At 38.0% G+C, this 22989-nt stretch overlaps 1 protein-coding gene across 1 annotated transcript in view; it reads right to left on the reverse strand.

Moving 5' to 3' along the window:
* Positions 1–22989, reverse strand: part of USH2A (usherin) — a 773776-nt gene that overhangs the window by 718988 nt on the left and 31799 nt on the right. Inside the window, exon 3 of the mRNA XM_060289919.1 lies at positions 1158–1290. Coding sequence (XP_060145902.1) covers positions 1158–1290 — 133 coding nt within the window. The remainder of the gene's footprint in view (positions 1–1157; positions 1291–22989) is intronic.

Here is a 22989-nt window from a genome sequence, read left to right on the forward strand (position 1 = left end):
GCAGCACTATTCACAATAGCCAAGACATGGAAATAGCCTAGATGTCCATCAATAGATGAATGGATAAAGATGTGGTACATATAAACAATGGAATACTACTCAGCCATAAAAAAGAACAAAATAATGCCATTTGCAGCAACATGGATGCAACTAGAGATTATCATACTAAGTGAAGTAAGTCAGAAAGAGAAAGACAAATACCATATATCACTTATATGTGGAATCTAAAATATGACACAAATGAACCTATCTATGAAATGGAAGCAAAACCACGGACATAGAGAATAGACTGGTGGTTGCCAAGGGGGAGGGGAGTGGGAGAGGGTAGGAGTGGGAGTTTGGGATTAGCAGATGCAAACTGGTATATATAGAATGGATAAACAACAAGGTCCTACTGTATAGCACAGGGAACTATATTCAATATCCTGTGATAAACCATAATGGAAAAGAATATATAAAAAAAGAATGTATATATATGTGTGTAACTGAGTCACTCTGCTATACAGTAGAAATTAACACAACATTGTAATCTAACTTTACTTCAATAAAAAATAAATTTAAAAAATATATAGTTTATTACATAGTATTCTTACTTTAAAAATAAATGATAGAGACGTTCTAATTTTAAAGATTCCCTGATATAGTGGGTTGAATAATGGCCTCCAAAAGATAAGACTACCTGCAACCTGCAACTGTGAGTTTATTTGGAAAAAGCGTCTTTGCTGATGTAATTAAGGACCTTGAGACAAGACAATACTGGATTAGGGTGGGTCCTAAATGTGGTCACAAGTGTCCTGAAAAGAGAAGGGGAAAAGGCCAGGTGAAGATGGAAGCAAAGATTGAAGTTATACAGCTACAAGTCAAGAAACACTAAGTATCGCCAGAAGCCACCAGAAAGAGAGAGGCGTGGAATGAATTCTCCCCTCAGAACCTGCAGAAGAAACCAATGCTGAATCCTTCATTTCAGACTTCTACCCTCCAGAACCACCAGAGGATGAAATCTGCTTAATTAAGCTGCCACCCAGTTGGTGCTCATGTGTTACAGCAGCGCTAGGAAACAAATACACCTGGGTATTTTAAAATACTATTTTTGACACAATTTTTAAGAAACAGTGTAATTGGATAAAATAAATAATTTTCTGAAGTCGGACTCTTACCATTTAAGCTCTGTCCTATTTGCATAGTACCAGAGGCAAAATCTGTAATTGAACCACTTAGAGTTCTTGAATCAAAAGCTGTATTATCCTCTTCCAAACCATTGACGAAGAAACTGATTTTTGTTTGATGTACCTGTAAGAAATTATCACCGTTATTATTTTGATTGCATAACCTTTTATTTTATAATAACTACACTTCAGCAGTCTTTCTCAAGTTAATTTCCTACTTCTCCACTTCCCTCAGCTGGAAAGACTGGAATTTTATTTTAATGGCTCAATAATACGTCTTGTGTTTGTATATCTAGATATAAACCTATATGTTATAGTTTTGTGCTGGGGTCATGTCTACCAGGGTATTCACAGGTATGCATAACTGTTTGTCCCATATATTTAACAACTCTGTCATGCCTTTATAAGTGTTTTTGGAGACATGTTGTTTCTTTAGCTACTAGTTAGATTTGTTACGGTCATATTTGGAAACAAACAGAAATGAACACAAAGGGCAAAAATACTCAAAACCAGATATACCAAAAATGCATTACATATGGATATAATTCAATTTAGGCTGCTAGTACAAAAGGCTCCTCGTAAACATTTACTTTCTTAGGTGTTGGTATCTAGTCGGTAATTTTCATCTATACTTCTCTAATACAGAATAACGTAAAAAACTGCTGATCGTGTTCTAGGCTAATTAATCAGGCAACCTAACAACTCTCTACATCAGGGGTAAACAAACATTTTCGGTAAACAGCCAGAGAAAAAATATTTTTTATTTGTTTGCCAAGTGATTTGGTTTTGTGGTCCAAACGGTCCAGGTCACAACTGCTCAACTCTGCTGTAATAGGAAAGTAGCCAGAGACAACATGTATGTGAATGGGCACGGATGTGTTCCAGCAAAACTTTTATAAAAACAGGTAACCAGCCAGATTTGTCCCGTGAGTGTAGTCTGACCACCCCTGGATTACACCATAAAAAGTTATGAAATTTTTGTCTGTGTTGATCCCTGAACAGTTAATTCAATCAAACTTTTATGCAGATTACTTCATTGAGAAATTTAATGCCTTGTAGTTGAAGGTCAGATGCTAACATTTTCATTTAAAAATATCAAATCATAGCATTCAAAATGAAATTTTATTAAAATAGCCTTACAAAAATTGACAAAAATAACCATCCTCTGATATATTTAAATCATATGAGTGAACTCCTTTCAAACTGCTTCTCAAAAAAAAAAAGCATACACACACACATACACCTAGAAATTAGCATCATCATTTATTGAAAAACTTATCCAATATGGCTTTTATCCACTCTACCCAACCTGCTTTCATTTAAAACCTGCTTTCATGTTCTTTCCTAAACTCACTGACCCTGTGTTGCATTTTACTTAATTATAAAACAAAGCTTTAACATAAAGACCTAAAATCACACACTAGCTCCTCACAGACCTGGATATACACCATCCCTGTGGGTTTTTTGTTTTTTTTTTTTTTGCATCCCATTTTTTACAGCCTGTTACTGTCATTTGGTGTTTGACTGTTATCATTATAAAAGATACAGGCTTTTCTACTTTGTTATTTGTAGCATTCTCTCATGTTTTACAACACCTTTGCGCAACACGCAGGCACATGAAATATAACTCGTGAAAAGTTCTCGATGGTATTAATGCATAAAAAAGAATGTGGCTCTATCTCTACTGTCTCTACCCAGCCAAAAGCTGATGAACAGCCCATTTGCCTTTATCACATTAGCACAGCCATGAGGGAAACACATTTGTTCTAGTCAGCTACACTAAAGATACTATTACCAATCTAACATATACATGTTTTATATCAGCAGTATTCTCAGAGCGTGAGAGAGCCGACAATATATTAACACTAGCATGACAGTTTATTTAAGAAAGGAAAATTGTCTCTGTAGAGGGACAGAAGTTAGAAATGTATGGCTAAAGCTCAGTGTCACTGGTCTAATAAAGGTAATAATTCTTTGGCTTTCTTTATAGCAGGTAACACTCCTGTGACAGTTCTGTCATATCATTCAAATAAAAATGTTGTCTTTTACAAGTTTAAGTGCACCTTTATTTTGAGTCAGATAGAAAGCATGCTTTTGATTTTCTGTATTCACTGTATTATATCTGTAGTCAAGAGTTCAGGGCCTTTCTTTTTTCTTTTCTTTTTATCGACTCATCACATATTTGCTCAGTAGAAGGATTCAGTGTCACTGCAGTGAATTCCAGAAGAATGTTTTCACTTTGCTGGTACTTAAAACATGATTAATGATGATCCCAAGTCACTGTCGCCTGTTTGTGACACCCCCCTGCAACCACCTTTTTATAAATAAGATTAAATCCTCTGGTGTTCTGTACCATGTTTTATGTTCCAGCATCCTCTACGCTACTTTGCAGTTCAGGTCTGGGGCCCCGTCACACTGAAACTGTAACTGTGATGGTGGCTCCTTGCAATAGCTCACCATGATGCTCCCCTTGCCATTTATTCAGGGGAATAGGAATATACACGACAGAATTTCTCACCTGTGAAAAGAAAGCCTTCTCCTACAGTGCACTTCCCACCTATCTTTTTCTCCACCTCTCTGAGGATTAGAGGGGTTTGTACGTGTTTATTGGTGTGGCTTGAAGGAATGAATTGGCAAAACCAATAGCAGCTGTAGAAAAAGCCTTAAACGCCTTCATAAGACATCCAAAAACATTTTGGAAAGAAGATACAGGGGAGCAAGTCATTCTCCAGCCTTCATTCTCTCAGGGTTCCAAATTTTATTTTAGCCATTGTTTGGGGGAGTCAAATTTGGTGTCCCTGGGATAGGCTGTACTCATTCCTTTGAGCACGAGAGTGTAGTTGACTTAAAAATGTAGAATTCCTAACCATTCTCATGCCTGATTAGAGAGGAGCATAATTCAGAATTCCAGAAGTTCACACAATTGCTGAGAAGCTACCAAGGGAAAACATACACCCAAGTTCACCTTGTAACTGTCAACAATCACTTGTTCCACTGAAACGCCAAATGTCTGTTGCTATGCTACTCCTGTAGGCCACCACCACCAGGAACAACAACAAAGAAAAAGGAAAACAAAAAACTGCTGATTCAGGTTGGGAAACAAAAAGGCAGAGTACCTATGCTGACCTCCTCATTGGAGAAATAGTTTTATAGTTTTCCTGTTACCAATATCCTCCTAATTTAAATTTAATTCAATACGGCATTAACCCAGCACCCACAGTGGCACTATGAGTTACACCAAGAAAATAAAATCACTGTACTTTTTCTCAAGGAGCTTGTATGTATGAAACAACGGGGTAATTTTAGCATACTAAATAGTGTCTGAGTCACTACAAATGATGACGGTTGTTTTTTACTTATGTACTGAATCTTCGTGCAGTTAATGCAGTGTTGTCTTTTTTTATGGAGTTGCTTTGAGAAGTTACACCTTCATCCATGAATGTGTGGTGTATAAACTACTTTTGGACCTTCTCTGTGGGACTTGTCTTCCTAGAACCAACTTATAAGCCTCCCAAGAATATCGGTTTCATTAATGTGATGGGTCTCATTTTAAAACAAAATCATTTTAAGCCTTTTGAAAAACACCTTTTTCATAGATTTAACACAAAGTGATCTGGCAACAGATCGTGAATTCAAATTCACTCTCAGATGACGATGGATGATACAAATACAAAAAACATTTTGAATGCTAAGGATTTCAAACAAAAAAGAAAACCACTGTGATATGAATCTGAAGGGAAAACTTTATGGAGGAGAAAGTGTTTTGGACTTTCTGAAATAGAAATTGCCCTGAAATAGAATTTCTATTTCTAGGATAAAGAAGGATTTGCATAAAAGATTCAACTATTCCATCTATAATTTTTAAGCATAAGGAAGGCAATTTATTCTGAAAACTTCGTAAGGTTATTTTAAAATATCACATGTATGTTTCATCCCCTACCTGAAAGCATGTGGAATGCCACTCTGCTTACCATCCCAAACCAAAGGTCTTCTGAGGTTTTCCCTCACTCATTCCATCCTCTTTTATTTCTAACTGGTCACCAGTAGCCAACCTCACCTAACTGGTGAGGTTTCTTTACTGTCTGATGATCCCACAATGCTTAATTCCATCTCCATGTTTTATTCAAGCTATTTCCATATGGGAATAACCTTGCTACTGCTTTTCATTTACCTACATTTTTAATATTTTTCAAAACATATATCTCAAGTCCTGTATCCTACAACGATCCTTTGTTGAATACTTCAGCATTATAAAAGTGCTCTCATTTATTGAAAAACTAGCATGTCAAGCATTGTTCTAAATTATATATATATTCATTTTTTTTATCCTTACAACAGCCCAAGGCAGGTTTGGCATTATCTGCAAGTAATGAAATGGAATCACAGAGAATTTTTTTTAAAAAAAAGGTTGCACTCTTCAAAGTCACATAGAAGAACAACTGGTTTCAGAGATTGCACCCAGAGAGCATTTAGAAATAATCACCATCTAGTTTATCAGACCCACCCATTGAGTTTCTTGGCTTTAACTCAACACAGTGATGATTCAGGCTTTGTATCAACACCTCCCATAATAAGAAGAGTAACAACTCCAATGAGCTATATAATCACTTGCCGTTTGCCAGGCAGTGCGCTGAGTGCTTTACTTATAGTATCTCACTGGGTTCTCAGATTGCCCCTCTGCCGTGTTATTATCCCCAAAATGAGGGCACTGAGGTTTACCTACTCCAGTATTCTGCTTCTGCAGACTTTGGGAACCCTTTCATCTTTGAACAGCTTTTACTATTATAAACGACTGAATTGAAAGATATCTCCTTATAACTTCAATTCGTAGGCCCCAGCTCTAATTATTGAGACCACGTGAAAAAAATCCGATCCCTTTTCCACACGAGAGTCCACACATACCATTTTTCTCCTAAGTCTTCTTCCAGATAAATGTGTTCAGTTTCTGTGGTGTTCTAAATATGACATGGTTCTGGGTCTCTCTCTTCTTAAAATGTGGCTCCAGAAATACTACAATCTCTACATGTGGTCTCTCGCCAAACTGAAATAAGATTATCGCCTTAATATAATCCAAAACTGCATGCTACATTTCATGACATCATACAACTAAAACTGACAAATTAAGTTGAGCTGACTAGTCACTAAGACACTAAGTCTTTTTTTTTTTTTTTAAACTTACATCACTGTTAAAGCATATCTACTCCATCCTATACATAGGCAGTTAGTTTTTTGGACCAAAGGACAGGAATTTATATTTATCCACATTATATTTCATCTTGTTAGATTCAGCCCATTGCTCCAGGCTGTCAAAATCTTTTTGGATGCTATGTCTGTCATCCAATGTATTTAACATCCTCCAAGATTTGTGTCATTTGCAAATTTGATGAGCATGCCCTACATGCTGGGCAGAAGCTCAATAAATACTAATTGATTGACTGACTAATAGATACTCCAAAAACAAAACCACCAACACAATCTACACGATTCTGAAACTGTAAGCAATAAAGAAAAGGCACCATTTTCTAACAGATAAAATATATCGTACGACGATTCTTCACCTTTGTAAAGTGACCCTATTTACTAACATGGGTTTTTTATAGAATCATATAATTATGAATAAATATGCCAGTCTATTAAATATTTTCTATGCTATGTTTATACAAACAACATGATAAAAAGAGTTGAGGTAATTGTTGATGGAAGGTTGGTTTGGTAGAAATTAACCGCATGAGTTGCCCACAAGTACTTGCAATGTGCATGCGTTCCCACTACTGGTCTGATTTACTGATAACATCTTATATCTCATTCTCTTTGTATGAAAGATGGCTTCAGGGAAATGACTTCAGACACAGCTATATTCCTCAAGATTTTCTTGCTAGTTTTTGTTTCTTTTTTTCACTTCCCATGAGCTCATACATTTCATTTCAACACTCCTTTCCCTGGCCCCTTCTCTCTTCCTCCCTGCCCCGTTCATCCCCCCACCCCCTCCCCACCAGACCCCTGTCGCCTACATACAGACTTTTGTTTTTTCCTCTCTGAGTAACTCAGACAAGCCAGGCCCTGGAAGTGATCCATGCCTAAGTGTACTACATTTTCGCCCCAAGTATGATGCTTTGGATTGACTACTCACCCTTGATATCCATTAAAGTTCTCTCTCCATATACTGCAACCTCCTAAGAACAAGCCTCCAACTTAATTAATCTCTAGAAATTTAACATAGGAATCTAAGTAGTTTTCTTTGTCCTATCTTGAGTAGATGTAAAACTCTCATGGCCACTTCTTCCAAAACTACTAAATTATGCTCTTCACTTCAAAAAAAAGCTATTAATTTACACACACACACACACATATATATAAAATAGAAAAATCTGCCAATGGTTTGATTTACTATTGATTTCCTAGGGAATGGGAATAGAGCCAGCCCATTTTCTGTAGATACTGTCTAGGAACATTTCATGCACAATTTCACATTTGGTACAGAGATGATCACAATATTCTACACTCTTAATTATCTCAATGTATCATTAGTTCTTTTCTCTAGGTAATCCATATGGAACAGATGACTTTGAAAAGATTATTAGAATTAGTTGTAAAATACTTAGTAACCTTTTCAGCATTTTATATCCCCAAATCTGGAAGTTGTTTATTTGTTATGCCTACAGATTCCCCTCCTTAAAAAGTCAACTTCTTATTTTGTCTTCCATGTTTAGGCAGAAAATTGTTCATCACACCCTTCATTTAAAACCATAGTTTTTTGGAAAATGTTTCAGTTGTTTGAATATTCAATGAGCACATTATAATATGCTAAGTGTTACGCTACATATGAAGCATATATAAAACACAGACCTTTTCTTCAAGGAGTTTATATTCTGTAATGGAAACTGGCATATAAAAATATTTTCAATGCCAGGTGGGAAAATGTAATAAAATAAACATGAATAAAGTGCTTAGGGACAAAGATGAGAAAGAGAAAAATAATCTTAGAAAGTCTTCTCCTCCAAATACTTCCCCATTTCTCTCCTTCCCACTGTAGTGGCATTCCTAGGAGCTGCCTATACTTGCTTTGCCCAGTTTCTCTTTTCCTATTTCCTAGTCTCAATTAGTAGTTTCTGGGTTTTATTACTTAAAAAAAAACAACAACAACTCAATATTACAGGAAAGTAGCAGGAACAGTACAAGAAGTTTTTTCTGAAACATTTGAGATTAAGTTGCTGACTGATTTACCCATTATCCCCAAATACAGTAATGCATTTGGTACCAAAAAAAAAAGATATTCTCCTAAATAATCATAATACAACCATCAAAATCAGGAAATTAATATTGACACATCCTTATCACCTTATCCTCAGACACCATTCAAGTTTTGCCAATAATTCCCCAAATGTCCTCTGTAGATTACAAACCCAGTCCAGGGTCACATGTTGAATTTAGTTGTCACAACTCTCAGGTCTCCTTTGATCTAGAACAGTTCTTCAATCTTTCCTTGACTATCATGATCTTAACACTGTTGAAGACTACAGTCTAGCTATTTTGTAGACTGCCTCTCAGTCTGAATTTGTCTGTTTCCTCCTGACTAGATCCAGGTGATTCAGAGATCATCTTATTACATCTTATGTGTTACATAATTTCTAGTTGTTCCATTACTGATGATGTTAACTTTAATCTTTTGGATTAAGATGGTATCTGCCAGGCTTCTTTATGTAAAAAAAACAAAATTTCTCTTTGCAATTAATAAGCATTTTGTGAGCAGATACTTTGGGCAGATATCCTGTTCTTTATTAAGCTTTCACTGCCTGCACTCACTTAACTGTATCTGTATGGACTCATGAATCCTTCTGTTATTCAGTGGAATATAATAAATGTGCTCAATATGTATTTCAGTGCTCCAGCTGCTCCATGTTTAGACAATGAGTGACCCATACTTCCCTGGCCTGGCCCTGAAATCAACCATTTCTCCAAGGAATTCTCGTTCCTTAAGTGACAAGTGGTTTTAGGAACAAAGAATCAGTGCTGTATACTCATCCTATTACTCCCAAGCCCTCCCACTCCCTCTTAGTGGACAGAGGTAGAGAATATGAAGATAGAAAGATAGATTAGATCGATACAGACACCTACACATTGACTTATATAGTATTTCTATGTCTATCTATGTGTGTGCATAAATATATATATTTATGCACACACATACATACATGAAATGGGATTACACTGATAAGTTCAATTCTGATCCAATACTCTAAGGTTCATTCTAATTTCTCTTTTCATATTTGCAACTCTCTTCTCTGAAAGGGAGAAACCTGGCTCCTATTATCTTCAATAAACATACTTATTTGATTAATTCTCTTATACATAACCAAAATCCAGTTGCCATGACCAGATACACAACCCCAAAGAGACCTCTTCATCACACTTAGGTCCTGACACCTGTGCCAGGCTACTCTCTCCATGAAAGCATTCCTCCAGCCACTCAAGCTCGAGCATATCAACATTTTGATGCCAGCTGCATCACCACAACTCCCCTCTCACGGTCACCAATGAGTTCCATGAAGCTAAAAGCAAACGGTAAATTCCTAGTTTCCAACTTACTTGAACCATCAGTGGCATTGACAGAGCTGATCATTCCCCCCTCCTTGAAATACCTCTGTCATTTGACTGCCTGTACATCAGACTCTCATAATATTCCCCTTTCCCCTCAGGCTGCTTCTCTCAGTCTCTTTCAATGGATCCTCTTGGACCTGTAAATGTTGAAGTGCCCCAGGATTCAGTCTTTCGATCTCTTCTCCTTTCTGCTTATAAGTAAGTACTCCCTTGATAACACCACCTTGCCTCAATTCTTTAAATACCATCGTTAGGTTGATGACTCCCAAATGATTATCTCTGACTCAGACTTCTTCTAATCTAGACCCTATACCCATCTTTCTATTCAACAACTCTTCTTGGAAGAGTATTAGATCATTCAAGAACATTTCTGCCCCAGACCTGATTCTTCCACAGCCTTCCCCACCTTGGAACATTGCAATTCCCTTCCTCCAGTTGCTCAGCCCAAAATCCTTAGGGTCCTCCCCCACTTCTCTCTTTCCTTCATGCCTCTCACCCATTCCATCAGCAAATCCAGAGGCCCTCCTTTCAAAATATAACCAGAATCCACTCACTGCTCACCACCTCTCTCACTACAACACTAGCCCAAGTCCTCTCTTCCCTAGATTTTTGCAATGGCCTAACTGGCCTCCCAGATTCAATCTCTGTTCCCCTTCAGTATATTCTCAAGACAGAGGCCCAAGGATTCTTGACAAAACAAAAGCCGATTATGTCACTCTTTTGCAAAAGACTGTAAATGTTTTTTGGTTTTTTTTCAATTGAAGTATGGTTGATTTACAATGTTGTGTTAGTTTCTGGTGTACAGCAAAGTGATTCAGTTAGACATATATATTATATATATTTTTTTCATATTTTTCCCATTATGGTTTATTACAGGTATTGAATATGGTTCCCTGTGCTACACAGTACCTTGTTCTATATTTTATATATATAGTAGTTTCTATCCACTAATCCCAAACTCCAAATTTATCCCTCCCTCACCCCCTTTCCCCTTTGGTAACCATAAATTTGTTTTCTATGTCTATGAGTCTGTTTCTGTTTTGTAAATAAGTTCATTTGTATCATATTTTAGATTCCATGTATAAGTGATATCATATGGTATTTGTCTTTCTGACTTCCTTCACCTAGTATGGTAATCTCCAGGTCCATCCATGTTGCTGCAAATGGCATTATTTCATTCTTTTTTATGGCTGAGTAGTATTCCATTCTGTATATATGCCACATCTTCTTTATCCATTCATCTGTCAATGGACATTCAGGTTGCTTCCATGTCTTGGCTATTGTAAATAGTGCTGCTATGAACACTGGGTGCATGTGTCTTTTCAAAATTAGAGTTTTCTCGGGATATGTGCCCAAAAGTGGGATCACTGGATCATATGACAACTCTGTTTTTAGTTTAAGGAACCTCCATACCGCTTTCCATAGTGGCTGCACCAATTTACATTCCCACCAACAGTGTAGGACAGTTCCTTTTTCTCCATACCCTCTCCAGCATTTATTATTTGTAAACTTTTTGATGGTGGCCATTCTGACCAGTGTGAAGTAGTACCACACTGTAGTTCTGATTTGCATTTCTCTAATAATTAGCAATGTTGAGCATCTTTTCATGTGCCTCTTGACCATCTGTATGTCTTCTTTAGAGAAATGTCTATTTAGGTCTTCTGCCCATTTTTCAATTGGGCTGGTTTTTTTTGTTATTGAGTTATATGAGCTGTTTGTATATTTTGGAAATTAAGTCCTTGTCAGTTGCATTATTTGCAATTATTTTCTCCCAGTCTGTAAGTTGTATTTTCATTTTGTTTATGGTTTCCTTTGCTGTACAAAAGAATGTAAGTTTGATTAGGTCCCATTTGTTTATTTTTGCTTTTATTTCTATTGCCTTGGGAGACTGACCTAAGAAAACATATTGGTACAGTTTATGGCAGAGAATGTTTTGCCTATGTTCTCTTCTAGGAGTTTTATGGTGTCGTGTCTTATATTTAAGTCTTTAAGCCATTTTGTGTTTACTTTTGCGTATGGTGTGAAGGTGTGGTCTAACTTCACTGATTTACCGCATGTAAACCAATGGGGTTTTTTGTTTTTTTTTTTTTTTTTTTTTGCGGTACGCAGGCCTCTCACTGTTGTGGCCTCTCCCGTTGCGGAGCACAGGCTCCGGACGCGCAGGCCCAGCGGCCATGGCTCACGGGCCCAGCCGCTCCGCGGCATGTGGGATCCTCCCGGACCGGGGCACGAACCCACGTCCCCTGCATCGGCAGGCGGACTCCCAACCACTGCGCCACCAGGGAAGCCCAAACCAATGGGTTTTTACACTGAGTAAAAGTTCTACAGATTTCTACCCAATCTGTCTCCCTGCTACCTCTGGCTTATCTTTTATTAGTATGCCCCTGTGCTCTCTGATCTAGCTACACTGTCCTCCACAAACATTCCAGGCACCTATTTTCCTCAAAGCCTTTGCATTTTCTATTTCTTCTCCTTGACGTTGCTTCCACAGACACCTGCTGGCTTATTCCCTCATCTCCTTCAGATGTTTCCTTAACTGTCATTTTAGCAAAACCCCTCCTAATACCCTATCTAAAATTGTAGCCCGATCCATGCTAACCCCCTTCCCTATGAGACTATTCTCTTTACCCACATCAAACATATTGCATATTTTATTTATTTTTCTGTTTTATTTAGTCTCCTTTTCCTGCCTAAAATCTGAACTCCATAAGAAGAGGGTTGGCTTTGTTTCCTTTACCGTTTTGTTCACTATTGTCCCCTCATTCCCCAGAACGGTGACTAGCAAATATTAGGAACTTATTAAATCTTCATTGAATGAATGAAGCTTCATCTAAACTAAGGATTGAAGGATTAACTAAACTAACTTGACAGGTTAATAGAAATTAGCAAAAGGCAGAAGTGGTAGAAGGTAGGGAATAAGTGAGTTGCGGGAAGGAATACAGAAAACGCAAGAAATAAGAAAATGGAAAGAGGCTTATAAGTTATCCCAAGCCTTCCATGTATACTGATCAATCCTTTTTTAAAATTATTTTCTTTTCAATGTGTTGAATTTAAAGTCATCTTTCTCACTTTTTCCCCAAATCTTTTCCAGATTTTTAAACCTCTTTAAATTATAAAGTTGCAAATAACTAGGTCAAATCATGCCTGAAAATGTTGGACGCTGGATTCCTGTTTATACTTTCAGGGAGTAAGACAAAGATGTGAACTCACTCCTGACCCAAAGTCCGAGGGTCAGCAATCCAGCCCTCAATATGTAGATGAATATATAGGAAATCATTTCTGTGTACAATCCAAAAACTCAAGTCCATGCCAGTATTCAACTGGTATCTTAAAGAGCCTAAGCAGTAATTTGTAAGTTGAAATGGAGTCCTGCCGTATAAATAAAACAGAGGTAAAATGCCTGCTTCCACCCTGCAGGAGTTACTCCTACTAAAATTATCAACAAAGGTGGAATATTCCATTAAATAATTAATGGATTATTAATTTTACATTCCTAAAAGAAACACATGCTTTTCTACAAGTACCTATCGTCCTGCCATTGTGTGTCCTTTTAATTTTTTTTGTTTTCGTTTTAGTTTCCAGCTGTAGGAGCAAAACTTATTGAAAATGTGTCTCATAAACTAAATGAAGAAGAGCCATTTTAGGCCAAAGGAAAAATGTGAATCTCTTTCACCTCCTTTAGAGAACTATATCATGAAATCTGATGTGAATCGCTTTATCTTTAAAGACGCTCTAGAATTGAGAATAAGGTCTTCACGGTGACCCTTGTTTAAAGGGGGTGCTCTCTGCCCTAAACCTGGTGAGACAGTAATTGTCTAAGCAGTTTTTTCTTCAATCAGTAATGGAGAAGCACACACATTTAATTCGGTTTAGACAGAAAAATGACGGCAGCAAATAGGCATTCTTTTAAGGTAAGGATTATATCAGCCCTAAAAACAAAAGTAGCTATTTATGGGTCAAATGTACAACATTCAGCAAAGTTTCCTTTCTTTTACCCCTGCACAACAAAAAAACACTAAGATTGTGTCATCAATTTGGCAAAATAAATGAACGCTTTTATTATCATCTGAAGAACATCGTATTAGCAATTGGATCACCAGATTCAAGTGGTGCTCTTGAAAATAATATTCATTTTGTCTTTTTATAATTCACATTTATACAGTCCAATTCTTACATATTTCTTTCCAAACCATTTTCCCCCAGGTAAGCAGCAGCTGTCAAAAAAAAAAACCCTCTAAATTTGGTGGTGTGTTTGGAATATAGTTCATCTCTTTCTGCAAAGCCTGGATTAACCTTCTCCAAAGGCTGACAGGTCCCAGGATCGTGAGACCCAGGACAAATATAACCGGTGGGAGAAATATTTGCGTGTTGATTTAACTTGTTAAAGAGAATAACAATGAGTTTACAACTGCTTCCAATATATTTTTAGAAAGAGCAAATCAAGAATGAAGGTGACTATTAAAGGGTAAGACAATTGAAAGGTTAGGGGGAGAATTGCTAAGTTTACAATAGATAATATAAAAATCAGCATAACATCCATTGTCTCCCACGCCATACTTACTGTTCAGGATACTTCACTAGTGTTTTGTTATCTCCTAATACTTGTAAACAATGGACGTTTGTAAATGACTGTAACTTTCCATTAAGTATAATTAGGTAGTAGTTTACCTCTACCTTCCACAAATTCACCTTTGAATTATAATGTTTACATACTCAATTTAGGCTGAGATTTTAGGACTTCTGAGACTTTTTTTCTAATACAGGTCGTCAGGATGAAGGGATGTAGGGTTAGCTAAGTCCTTATTGCCACTCAGATCTCACTTATATATTGCCACCTCAGAGTCCTTTAATGCACAAGCCAGCCTAAATAATCACTTAATAACTTTCTATCATGTTATCATATTTTAATTAACTTTTCTCTCAATATATTTATGATTTAGTTTTTCTTTCCTTTCTGCATCCATCCCTCATCCATGCCTACACACGCGCACGCGCACACACGTGCACTCACAAAATAACATCAGCTCTAATCAGGTCATCGCATTAGTCCCAGCACTAGCACAAAACCCTTCTAACTCGAAAGCATTTCTTTCCGCAACTTTAACATAACTGTTTCTACTCTCCGCGATTTTTCCCCATCCATTCTTTCTGTTTCCATCTCTGAAACTCCTCTTAGGGGGAGGTTGGATCTCCCTGTGGATGTGTTTCTGTTCAGTCTAGATCAGATCCAAAAACTACAGGACAAGAGCAGGTAAGCAGCACAACTCATTTTCTCGCTGCAAGGATCCCCTTTCACCCGGGTTGCATCAGCCTGCCTTCTTCTGGCCTAGAGCCCACACTCTACACTCCAAACTGAGGTCAACCGTCTCCACTGCCTGATGCCATCTGATGGGGAAAAGTGGGAGAAGCTGATCCAGACGGTCACTCCAGGTGCTGTCTGCCAAGTCCTGTCCCCGGCAGTCGTCCCCACGTATCCTCCTGCCCACAGAGTCTGTCAGCTCCAGGCTTACGACACCCACGACTCAGTTCTCTCATCCGCCACGGCTTTTCTCTCCTATGTGTATTTTGGGCTGTGGTTTCTTCTGCCAACCCGATCTCATCTGCTTTCTGCTTTCCTAGATTCCTACAACACGTGTCCTAATCATTGCATTCTTTTCCCTACCTCCCAATGGTAGCATTGGTGATCAGCTGCTACTGTGTCTGAGCACGTTAAAATGGTCAATTTCTTTCCCTAGCAAAAAAACAGCAAAGACCTAAAAAAACTCCCTGGAAGAAAATAAACATGGGGAGCTGCCCAAGTACCTTATCCTTAATGCACTTGAGAGTGCATTACACTTCTCAAAATTTCACTTCACCATTAGGTTTTCACGCTCCTCGGAATCAGTGTCTAAGTCATTTATACCATTAGACCAGCTAGATGACAGCAAGTTGTCAACAGATTGCTCAAGGATTTCTCTGAGGAACCAGAGACTTACAAGGGGGAGAAAGTGTCACTCCGTCTGGATCCAACCATTACACCAATTGACCTGAAAGCTAGAAAGGTTCTGTTTCTCTAAGGAAATAAAACAATTGAAAAGCTTGAGTATCCAATCAAACAAATTACATTTACCTCCCCAAGGGGCTACACCACTTGCACTCCAACCAGAGTTTAGAAGGACTGTCTATTTTAATGGACGACCTTAGCACAGGCTACTGCAAAGGAGCAAAACACAAAATGAATAAAACTGAAATATAATGGCACTGAGGAACCACATAGGTATAAAAGTTCAATCTTACTTGAAATAACATTTTATATGAATTTGAATTCAAGCCCTGTCATTTAAAACTACATATTTATGGAATTAATCGGGGAATTCCAATTTTACTTAAGGTTGTCATTGATGATCCACAAGAGGAATCAGTCTGTTCATGAAATCTGCAGAAGACACTAAATTGATAGGTATTACGAAAGCCGCTAAGAAACAACCTAGAAGAAAATGCAAGCGGTTAGATATTGAGCAGGAATGGAGTAGGAAATTCATTCTATTTAAAGGGAAGAGCATTCAGAACACACAGTTTAAATAACATCTCTTTCCAAGTAGCTGACAATGTTTATGATTGTCATTCTCACTACCTCATATTTACTAGGGAGCAACATTGTTTCTGATACCAGACAGAATACAGAGACAGAACCGTGAAAAATCAAAAAGATCAAAAATGCCAAATGCAAAAGAAAAAAGAGTTCTAGGGAATGCAAGAGAAAGCCAAATGTTTGTGTATTTATTTTCCTTGATATGAAAAGTGAAGAAAATGTGTATTATTTTTAAGGAAATTCCAGTTATCTTCTGGGCTTTAACAGAATTCTGAAAAGGCTGAATGTGAGTACATTTGTGAAGAGCAAACGATATTGTAGAATTCAGCGTGAGACAAAACGTGAGGGAAAAAAAGAGAATCACTAATTTAAGTCATAGTATGATTTTTTTTTAACTTATTGGAGCAAAGAGAGCAGTGAGCTATACAATCACCATCAATGGAAGAGACTACAAAGTGATCAACAATCATGGGAGAGAGAATTTTGTTCAGGATAAAGAAAGAGAGGATTTATGTAGAAATCAGCAAAGTTTTAAGTGTTCACTCATCATTTAAAAAATACATTGAGCTTTTCAGTCTATCACATATCACTTTTTTCTCAATATCATCATTCTTTACCAAACTCACTCAATTCCATTTGTTTACATATTTATTTATATTAAACATCCACCATGCAGCAGGCATTTTTCTATGTTCTTGACACACATAAATGAAGAAAGTATTTGCCTTCAATAAATTCAAAATCTACTTAATGCAAAATCTACCTATAAATGTCTAATGAAATCTACCTATAAAGAAATGTTGTATGACCAATAGGAAAAAAAGGCTACAGGAGCACAGAGGAGAAAAGGGGAAAGGGATTTAGCGTGCTTTTTATAAAGGAATTTGCATTTGTGCTGGTCATTAAAATATGTGTACAAAAGAACTAGGGGTTAAGAGGGAGAGGAAGAAAGGTACAAGGCAGAAGGAACCATGAATGAAGGCACGCAGGAAGAACTTGAATGAAGAGCATTAAGCATAGTTTTCAGAGACTCAGAAAACATCGCAGTTAAAGCTCAAGATACTTAGAAGGACAAGAGGCTACATGGACAGGCTAGCACATTGTAAAGGGTCTTGAAAGAGTTGCTCAGAGGAGAATTCATTCTCTAAAGTGTAAGTAAGGGTGAGCATAGAGTTGATTTAAACAAAGGAGGCATGTAATCACATTTGTATTTTAGAAAGAAAACAGTTTTCACTCTGAAGGTTGTTTTGGAGACAGAAGTCACTGAAAACACTAGGGGTAAGGGGTGGAGAGTATGGGGAGGGGAGTAGAAAATAGGCTGCAATACACAACCCAAATGTTCAGGAAGGCTCCTGTTTCTAACTCCTACCTGCAAACCAAGTTGTGAAGAACTTTGTTCAAAACTTTAGGGTCATCTTCACTGCTCCTCTAAACTTCCCAATTACTAACGAAATTTTCAGTTTCCTATTTATTTGCCTCATAAACCTGCTTTTGCCTTTAGTTTTCTCCTGCTGCTTATTCAATCCATCAGTACCTCTCATCTGTGTTATCATAGGAGCTTCCAAACTGACTGCCCTATTTTCCAAATCTCTTTATTACAACGTTGGATGATGCCATCATTCGTTCATCACTCCATTCATTCATTCATAAAAATATTTATTGAGAACTGACAACAGTCAGACATGATGCCAGGCCCTGAAGGGAACATCAGTAAATATGGTACAATCTTTGACCTCAAGTTCCTTGGTCTAGTTGGGGATACAAATGTAGAGCACTGAGTTAATTGTGATGATTTCACAGAAGGATTAAGCACATCTCATTCAGGGTTTGAGATGAGAAAATGTTTCCTGAAGAATCTGATGCCAAATAAGTTAAAGGAGAAGTAGGGTTAAGCTCAATAAATAGTAGGGGGGAGAGGAGTCCTGGCAAAGTCAGGAACGTGTGTGGTTATACAAAGCAAGAAAGAGTGATTCACGGCAAGACCCAAGAGTTCAGCATCACTGGAAGGAAAGGTACACAGGGAGGATTTACAGGACATGAGGCTGTGCAGCTGTAGGAGCTAAGTCATTGAGCATCTTTGCACCATACTCAGGCATCTTAAAACTTAGAAGAAGAATACTTGAATTTTGAAAGATCACTGACTGCACTATGACAATATAAATCTAGGAATTAGAGATTTCATAATCACAAGTATAGAAATAGTTCTAGAGCGAATCATGGTTGTGAATGAGGACTCCAAGGAGGAGTGTGTGAGATGAAAAGTGAATACAGTTAAGCGAGTGGCCATGAAAATACCAAAATAAAGAGCCTGAGTGGAAGAAGAAGAGCTCTTATAAAAGGGGCTTGAGGTGATCGGAATACGCTGATGAATGAATGGACATTAGAGCATATACACGTTCTTATTTAATTTGGATATAAAAGGAAGAAACTAAAAACATTAGTTTTGAAAAAACTAATTATTTGAAAAAACAAATAATTAGGATATAAACACAAAGACATACCAGATCCAGCATTTAGTGATTAGAAAAGTTTTCTGAACATTCAGCTAAGAACAGCTTACTGCATTCCAAAAAAAACAAACAAAGATTAACACCATGATATATGCTACTTGTCCTGGGACTTTAAGGATAAAGAAGGAAACCTATAAAAATCCCCACCCCCAACACACACAGGACACACACACACAGTGAAAAATAATTCTCAAGGTTGTCTCAGATTTCTCTTCGGAAACACGATGCGTTGTATTAAAGGCTCAGAAATGAAAGAGAAGATGAAGAGAAGTTCATCCTCATCCAAGTCACTGTTCATGAAAACAGGCCTTAAAAAGATACACTCAATTCTACAAGGATTCAGAAGGTACATCACCAGCCATGTTCCCTTTGGAAAACAAATACTCTCACCAAAGAGAAGGCTCAATTCAAATTAAGAAATTAGATAAGTAAGTTACAAAAGGACGGTCAATGAGTATTGAATCCATTTAAACATATTACTTTTAAGTAACAGTTGTGAAATGTTATGATAATGCTTGAAATAAAAGTAACAACATTTCAATATAATGATTTTGCTATAATATATTGGGATAAAAATCCTTATTTATACTAACAAAAACTAGACTGTGGGAAGAGAAAAAAGAATCGTGAAAGCAAAGGTATGATAGCTCCCTTACTTTCCTATGGGAGTGATATATAGTTTGATGTCTGAAAATCATGACTTGAGAAATACAGGCTTAAATTATTTTTACATATGGATTTTTAAAATAATCACTAGCATAAATGAAACCAAATTTAATTCCTTCCATATTACCAGAGGGAAACAATTACTAATACATTAAGATTTCTTAGTAATCAACAAAAAAGCAAACCCCTTAATTTAAAAAAATAAAGCAAGAAAGCAATGTACAGGTATTACTCAGAAGAAAAAAATATATATTCGGCTGGTCAATAAGCCCTACAGAAGGTAAGACGTGCACAAGTTAGGGTAAGAAATGCAAAATGAAACAAGAATGCATGAATATTGTTTTGCCCATCAGACTGGGGAAAGTGAAATAGATAATTCCCTGTATTGGCAAGAATTTAAAGACAGGCACTCTGATTTACTTTTCATAGGAGTCTGCATTAGTCAAACACTTTCTGAAGGCAATTTGTCAATATGTACCAAAAGTAAAATTATGTACACCCTTTGAATCAAAACCTGCACCTCTGTAATTGACCCTAAGGTTGCACTGAGAAAGCACCTCCAGCTGGAGATCATTAAGTCAGTCCACACACCTGTTTGGTTTTTCTTTTTTTTTTTCCCCCCCAGTATTAGCCAGCAGTCTATACATAGGCAGTAACAAGGCAGTCTGATGAATCATTTGAGAATTGGGTGTTTGGAGGAAAAGAAGGACAGGGGACATGAAATAAAAGACATGGTTAAGAGACTAGTGAAACCATGTTCTTCGTGGCCTCCGCTAGAAGTGGAGGAAGTGAATCCAGAAGAGACTCAATAGATTCAAAGACGAATACAAGGGTCCAGAGGCTTAACTTAGGTCTGTAGCCGAAAGTTACCGTTCACAATAGATACGACATCAGAAAGAGGGCTGTTAGTGTGACTGAGTGAGTGGGATGGTGAAAAGGGGAGAAAATGAGGTTACACGGTCACTGACCAAAAGATGATGCTGGGTCTTGTAAGCTGTGACAAAGCGAGAGAGAGGCATGGACATATACACACTACCACACGTAAGGTAGATAGCTAGTGGGAAGCAGCCGCATAGCACGGGGAGATCAGCTCAGTGCTTTGTGACCACCTTAGAGGGGTGGGATAGGGAGGGTGGGAGGGAGACGCAAGAGGGAAGAGATATGGGAACATATGTGTATATATAACTGATTCATTTTGTTGTAAAGCAGAAACTAACACACCATTGTAAAGCAATTATACTCCAATAAAAAATTTAAAAAAATTAAAAAACAAAAAAGATGATGCTGATGTTGAGAAACCCTAAGAGTTAGGGTGAGATTTTCCTGTGTTCATGGCGAGGTTGCCCCAGATTCCAGCTGTGGCAAAAAATGAGGCAGCTGTTGAAGAAAGTTAGATGCTTAGTTAACATGAGCTTAAAAGTACTCTTTCTTTCCAATGCAAGGTTAAAAAAATAATAATAATGTCAATCTTTAGATCTCCACCTGCCCCCAGCACTGAGATGGATGCAAAGTGGGGGAATGAGTGCCCTCCACTTACAAAGCACAGGAGAGGGGTGCCTCCTGGGAAAGAATCAGTGTTTGTAAGGCCAGGGTTTTGAAGAACTGTTGACCAAGAGGCTAAAAGTGTACGTAAAGTAGCGTGTACAATGAAAATGCTGCCCAAATGTTGAAGAGGAAAGAAAGGACAGAGAAATGACAGCATGAGGACATGGGAGAGGACACATAATTGAAGGGCATGAATTGTAACAAAAGATGACAGGGCTCTTGGACCCTGCAAGATTAACTGCTCCACATTCCACTGGAATTCTGGGGTGAAGGTGGCTCTGTGCTGCCAGGTTGGGGGAGGGATGGAGTGGGAGTTCGGGGTTAGCAGATGCAAACTGGTATATATAGAACGGATAAACAACAAGGTCCTACTGTATAGCACAGAGATCTGTATTCAATGTCCTATGATAAACCATAATGGAAAGAATATAAAAAAAGAATGTGTATATATATGTATAACTGAATCACGTTGCTTTACAGCAGAAATTAACACAACACTGTAAATCAACTACACTTCAATACATAAAATAAAGGACTGTTTTAACCCGATTCCTCTTTGTTCAAAACTGCCATTTGTTTCCATTTGATTATTGGACGGTATTCCCAACTTCTCTCAAGTTTCCATCATCTGATATCTAACATCCTTCAGGCTTTCATCTTACTATGTTCTTACACAAAATCTACTCAAGGCAAACTTGACCAGTCACTCTAAGCATTACATGAATACTCCAACCTTTGCGCCTTTCCACGTCCCTGTACAAAAGCCAGAATTCTCCCCCCATTTCTGCCTCTTGAGAACTTTTTGAAACTCAAGGCCATAGTTAAACTCATTAGGACCCATGAAGCTTCAGAAGATACTGCAACTTCAACAACTACAACCACTCGTATTCATCACTCTATCAGTGTTACAGTCACCAGTGTTTACGTCTTATCACTTCTACTAAGTTCCTTTTACCAAGACTCTCTTTAGCTGATTTTTGTCACTTCCAAAACCTCTACACAGGGTCTTTTACGTAGTGTTTAATTTGAAAAATAAATGAAAACGCACAGCAGTCACAAACAGAATAGCAGTCATCAAAAAGAATAACAGGGCTTCCCTGGTGGCGCAGTGGTTGAGAGTCCGCCTGCCGATGCAGGGGACACGGGTTCGCGCCCCGGTCCGGGAAGATCCCACGTGCCGCAGAGCGGCTGGGCCCGTGAGCCATGGCCACTGAGCCTGCGCGTCCGGAGCCTGTGCTCCGCAACGGGAGAGGCCGCAATAGTGAGAGGCCCGCGTACCGCAAAAAATAAAATAAATAAAAATAAAAAGAATAACAGCTCCTGACTTTGTTCCTGCTTTAGCTTTGTGGGCGGAGCTTAAATACCAATACACTACCCGCACCCCTGACATTTAGCTTCTCAGACTCTGAGAATTTTGTCATACGACAACTTGAAAATCCTGACAGGTCGTAAAGGGGTTTTGAAGTAAGGCAGGAGGAACTCCTTTTAAAAACGTAATTTAGGGCTTCCCTGGTGGTGCAGTGGTTGAGAGTCCGCCTGCCAATGCAGGGGACGCGGGTTCGTGCCCCGGTCCGGGAAGATCCCACATGCCGCGGAGCAGCTGGGCCCGTGAGCCATGGCCGCTGAGCCTGCGCGTCCGGAGCCTGTGCTCCGCAATGGGAGAGGCCGCAACAGTGAGACGCCCGCGTACCGCAAAAAAAAAAAAAAAAAAGACAGACAAAAACGTAATTTAATTACTTTGCATAAAGGAGAAAACAATCCAAAGTATGAAGGACCCACAGTGTGGATAAACTTCATACTTCTATGAATGTAAATAGGATGTAATTTGGAAAAGACAAAAAAAAATAATCTGAATATGAAAAACATTTATAAAACTAATATCAACTTGATAAAGACACTGGTTACAAGGAAAATGGTTAAAGACACTACTCAG

This window comes from Globicephala melas, chromosome 1, assembly GCF_963455315.2.
Source record: "Globicephala melas chromosome 1, mGloMel1.2, whole genome shotgun sequence".
NCBI lineage: Eukaryota > Metazoa > Chordata > Mammalia > Artiodactyla > Delphinidae > Globicephala > Globicephala melas.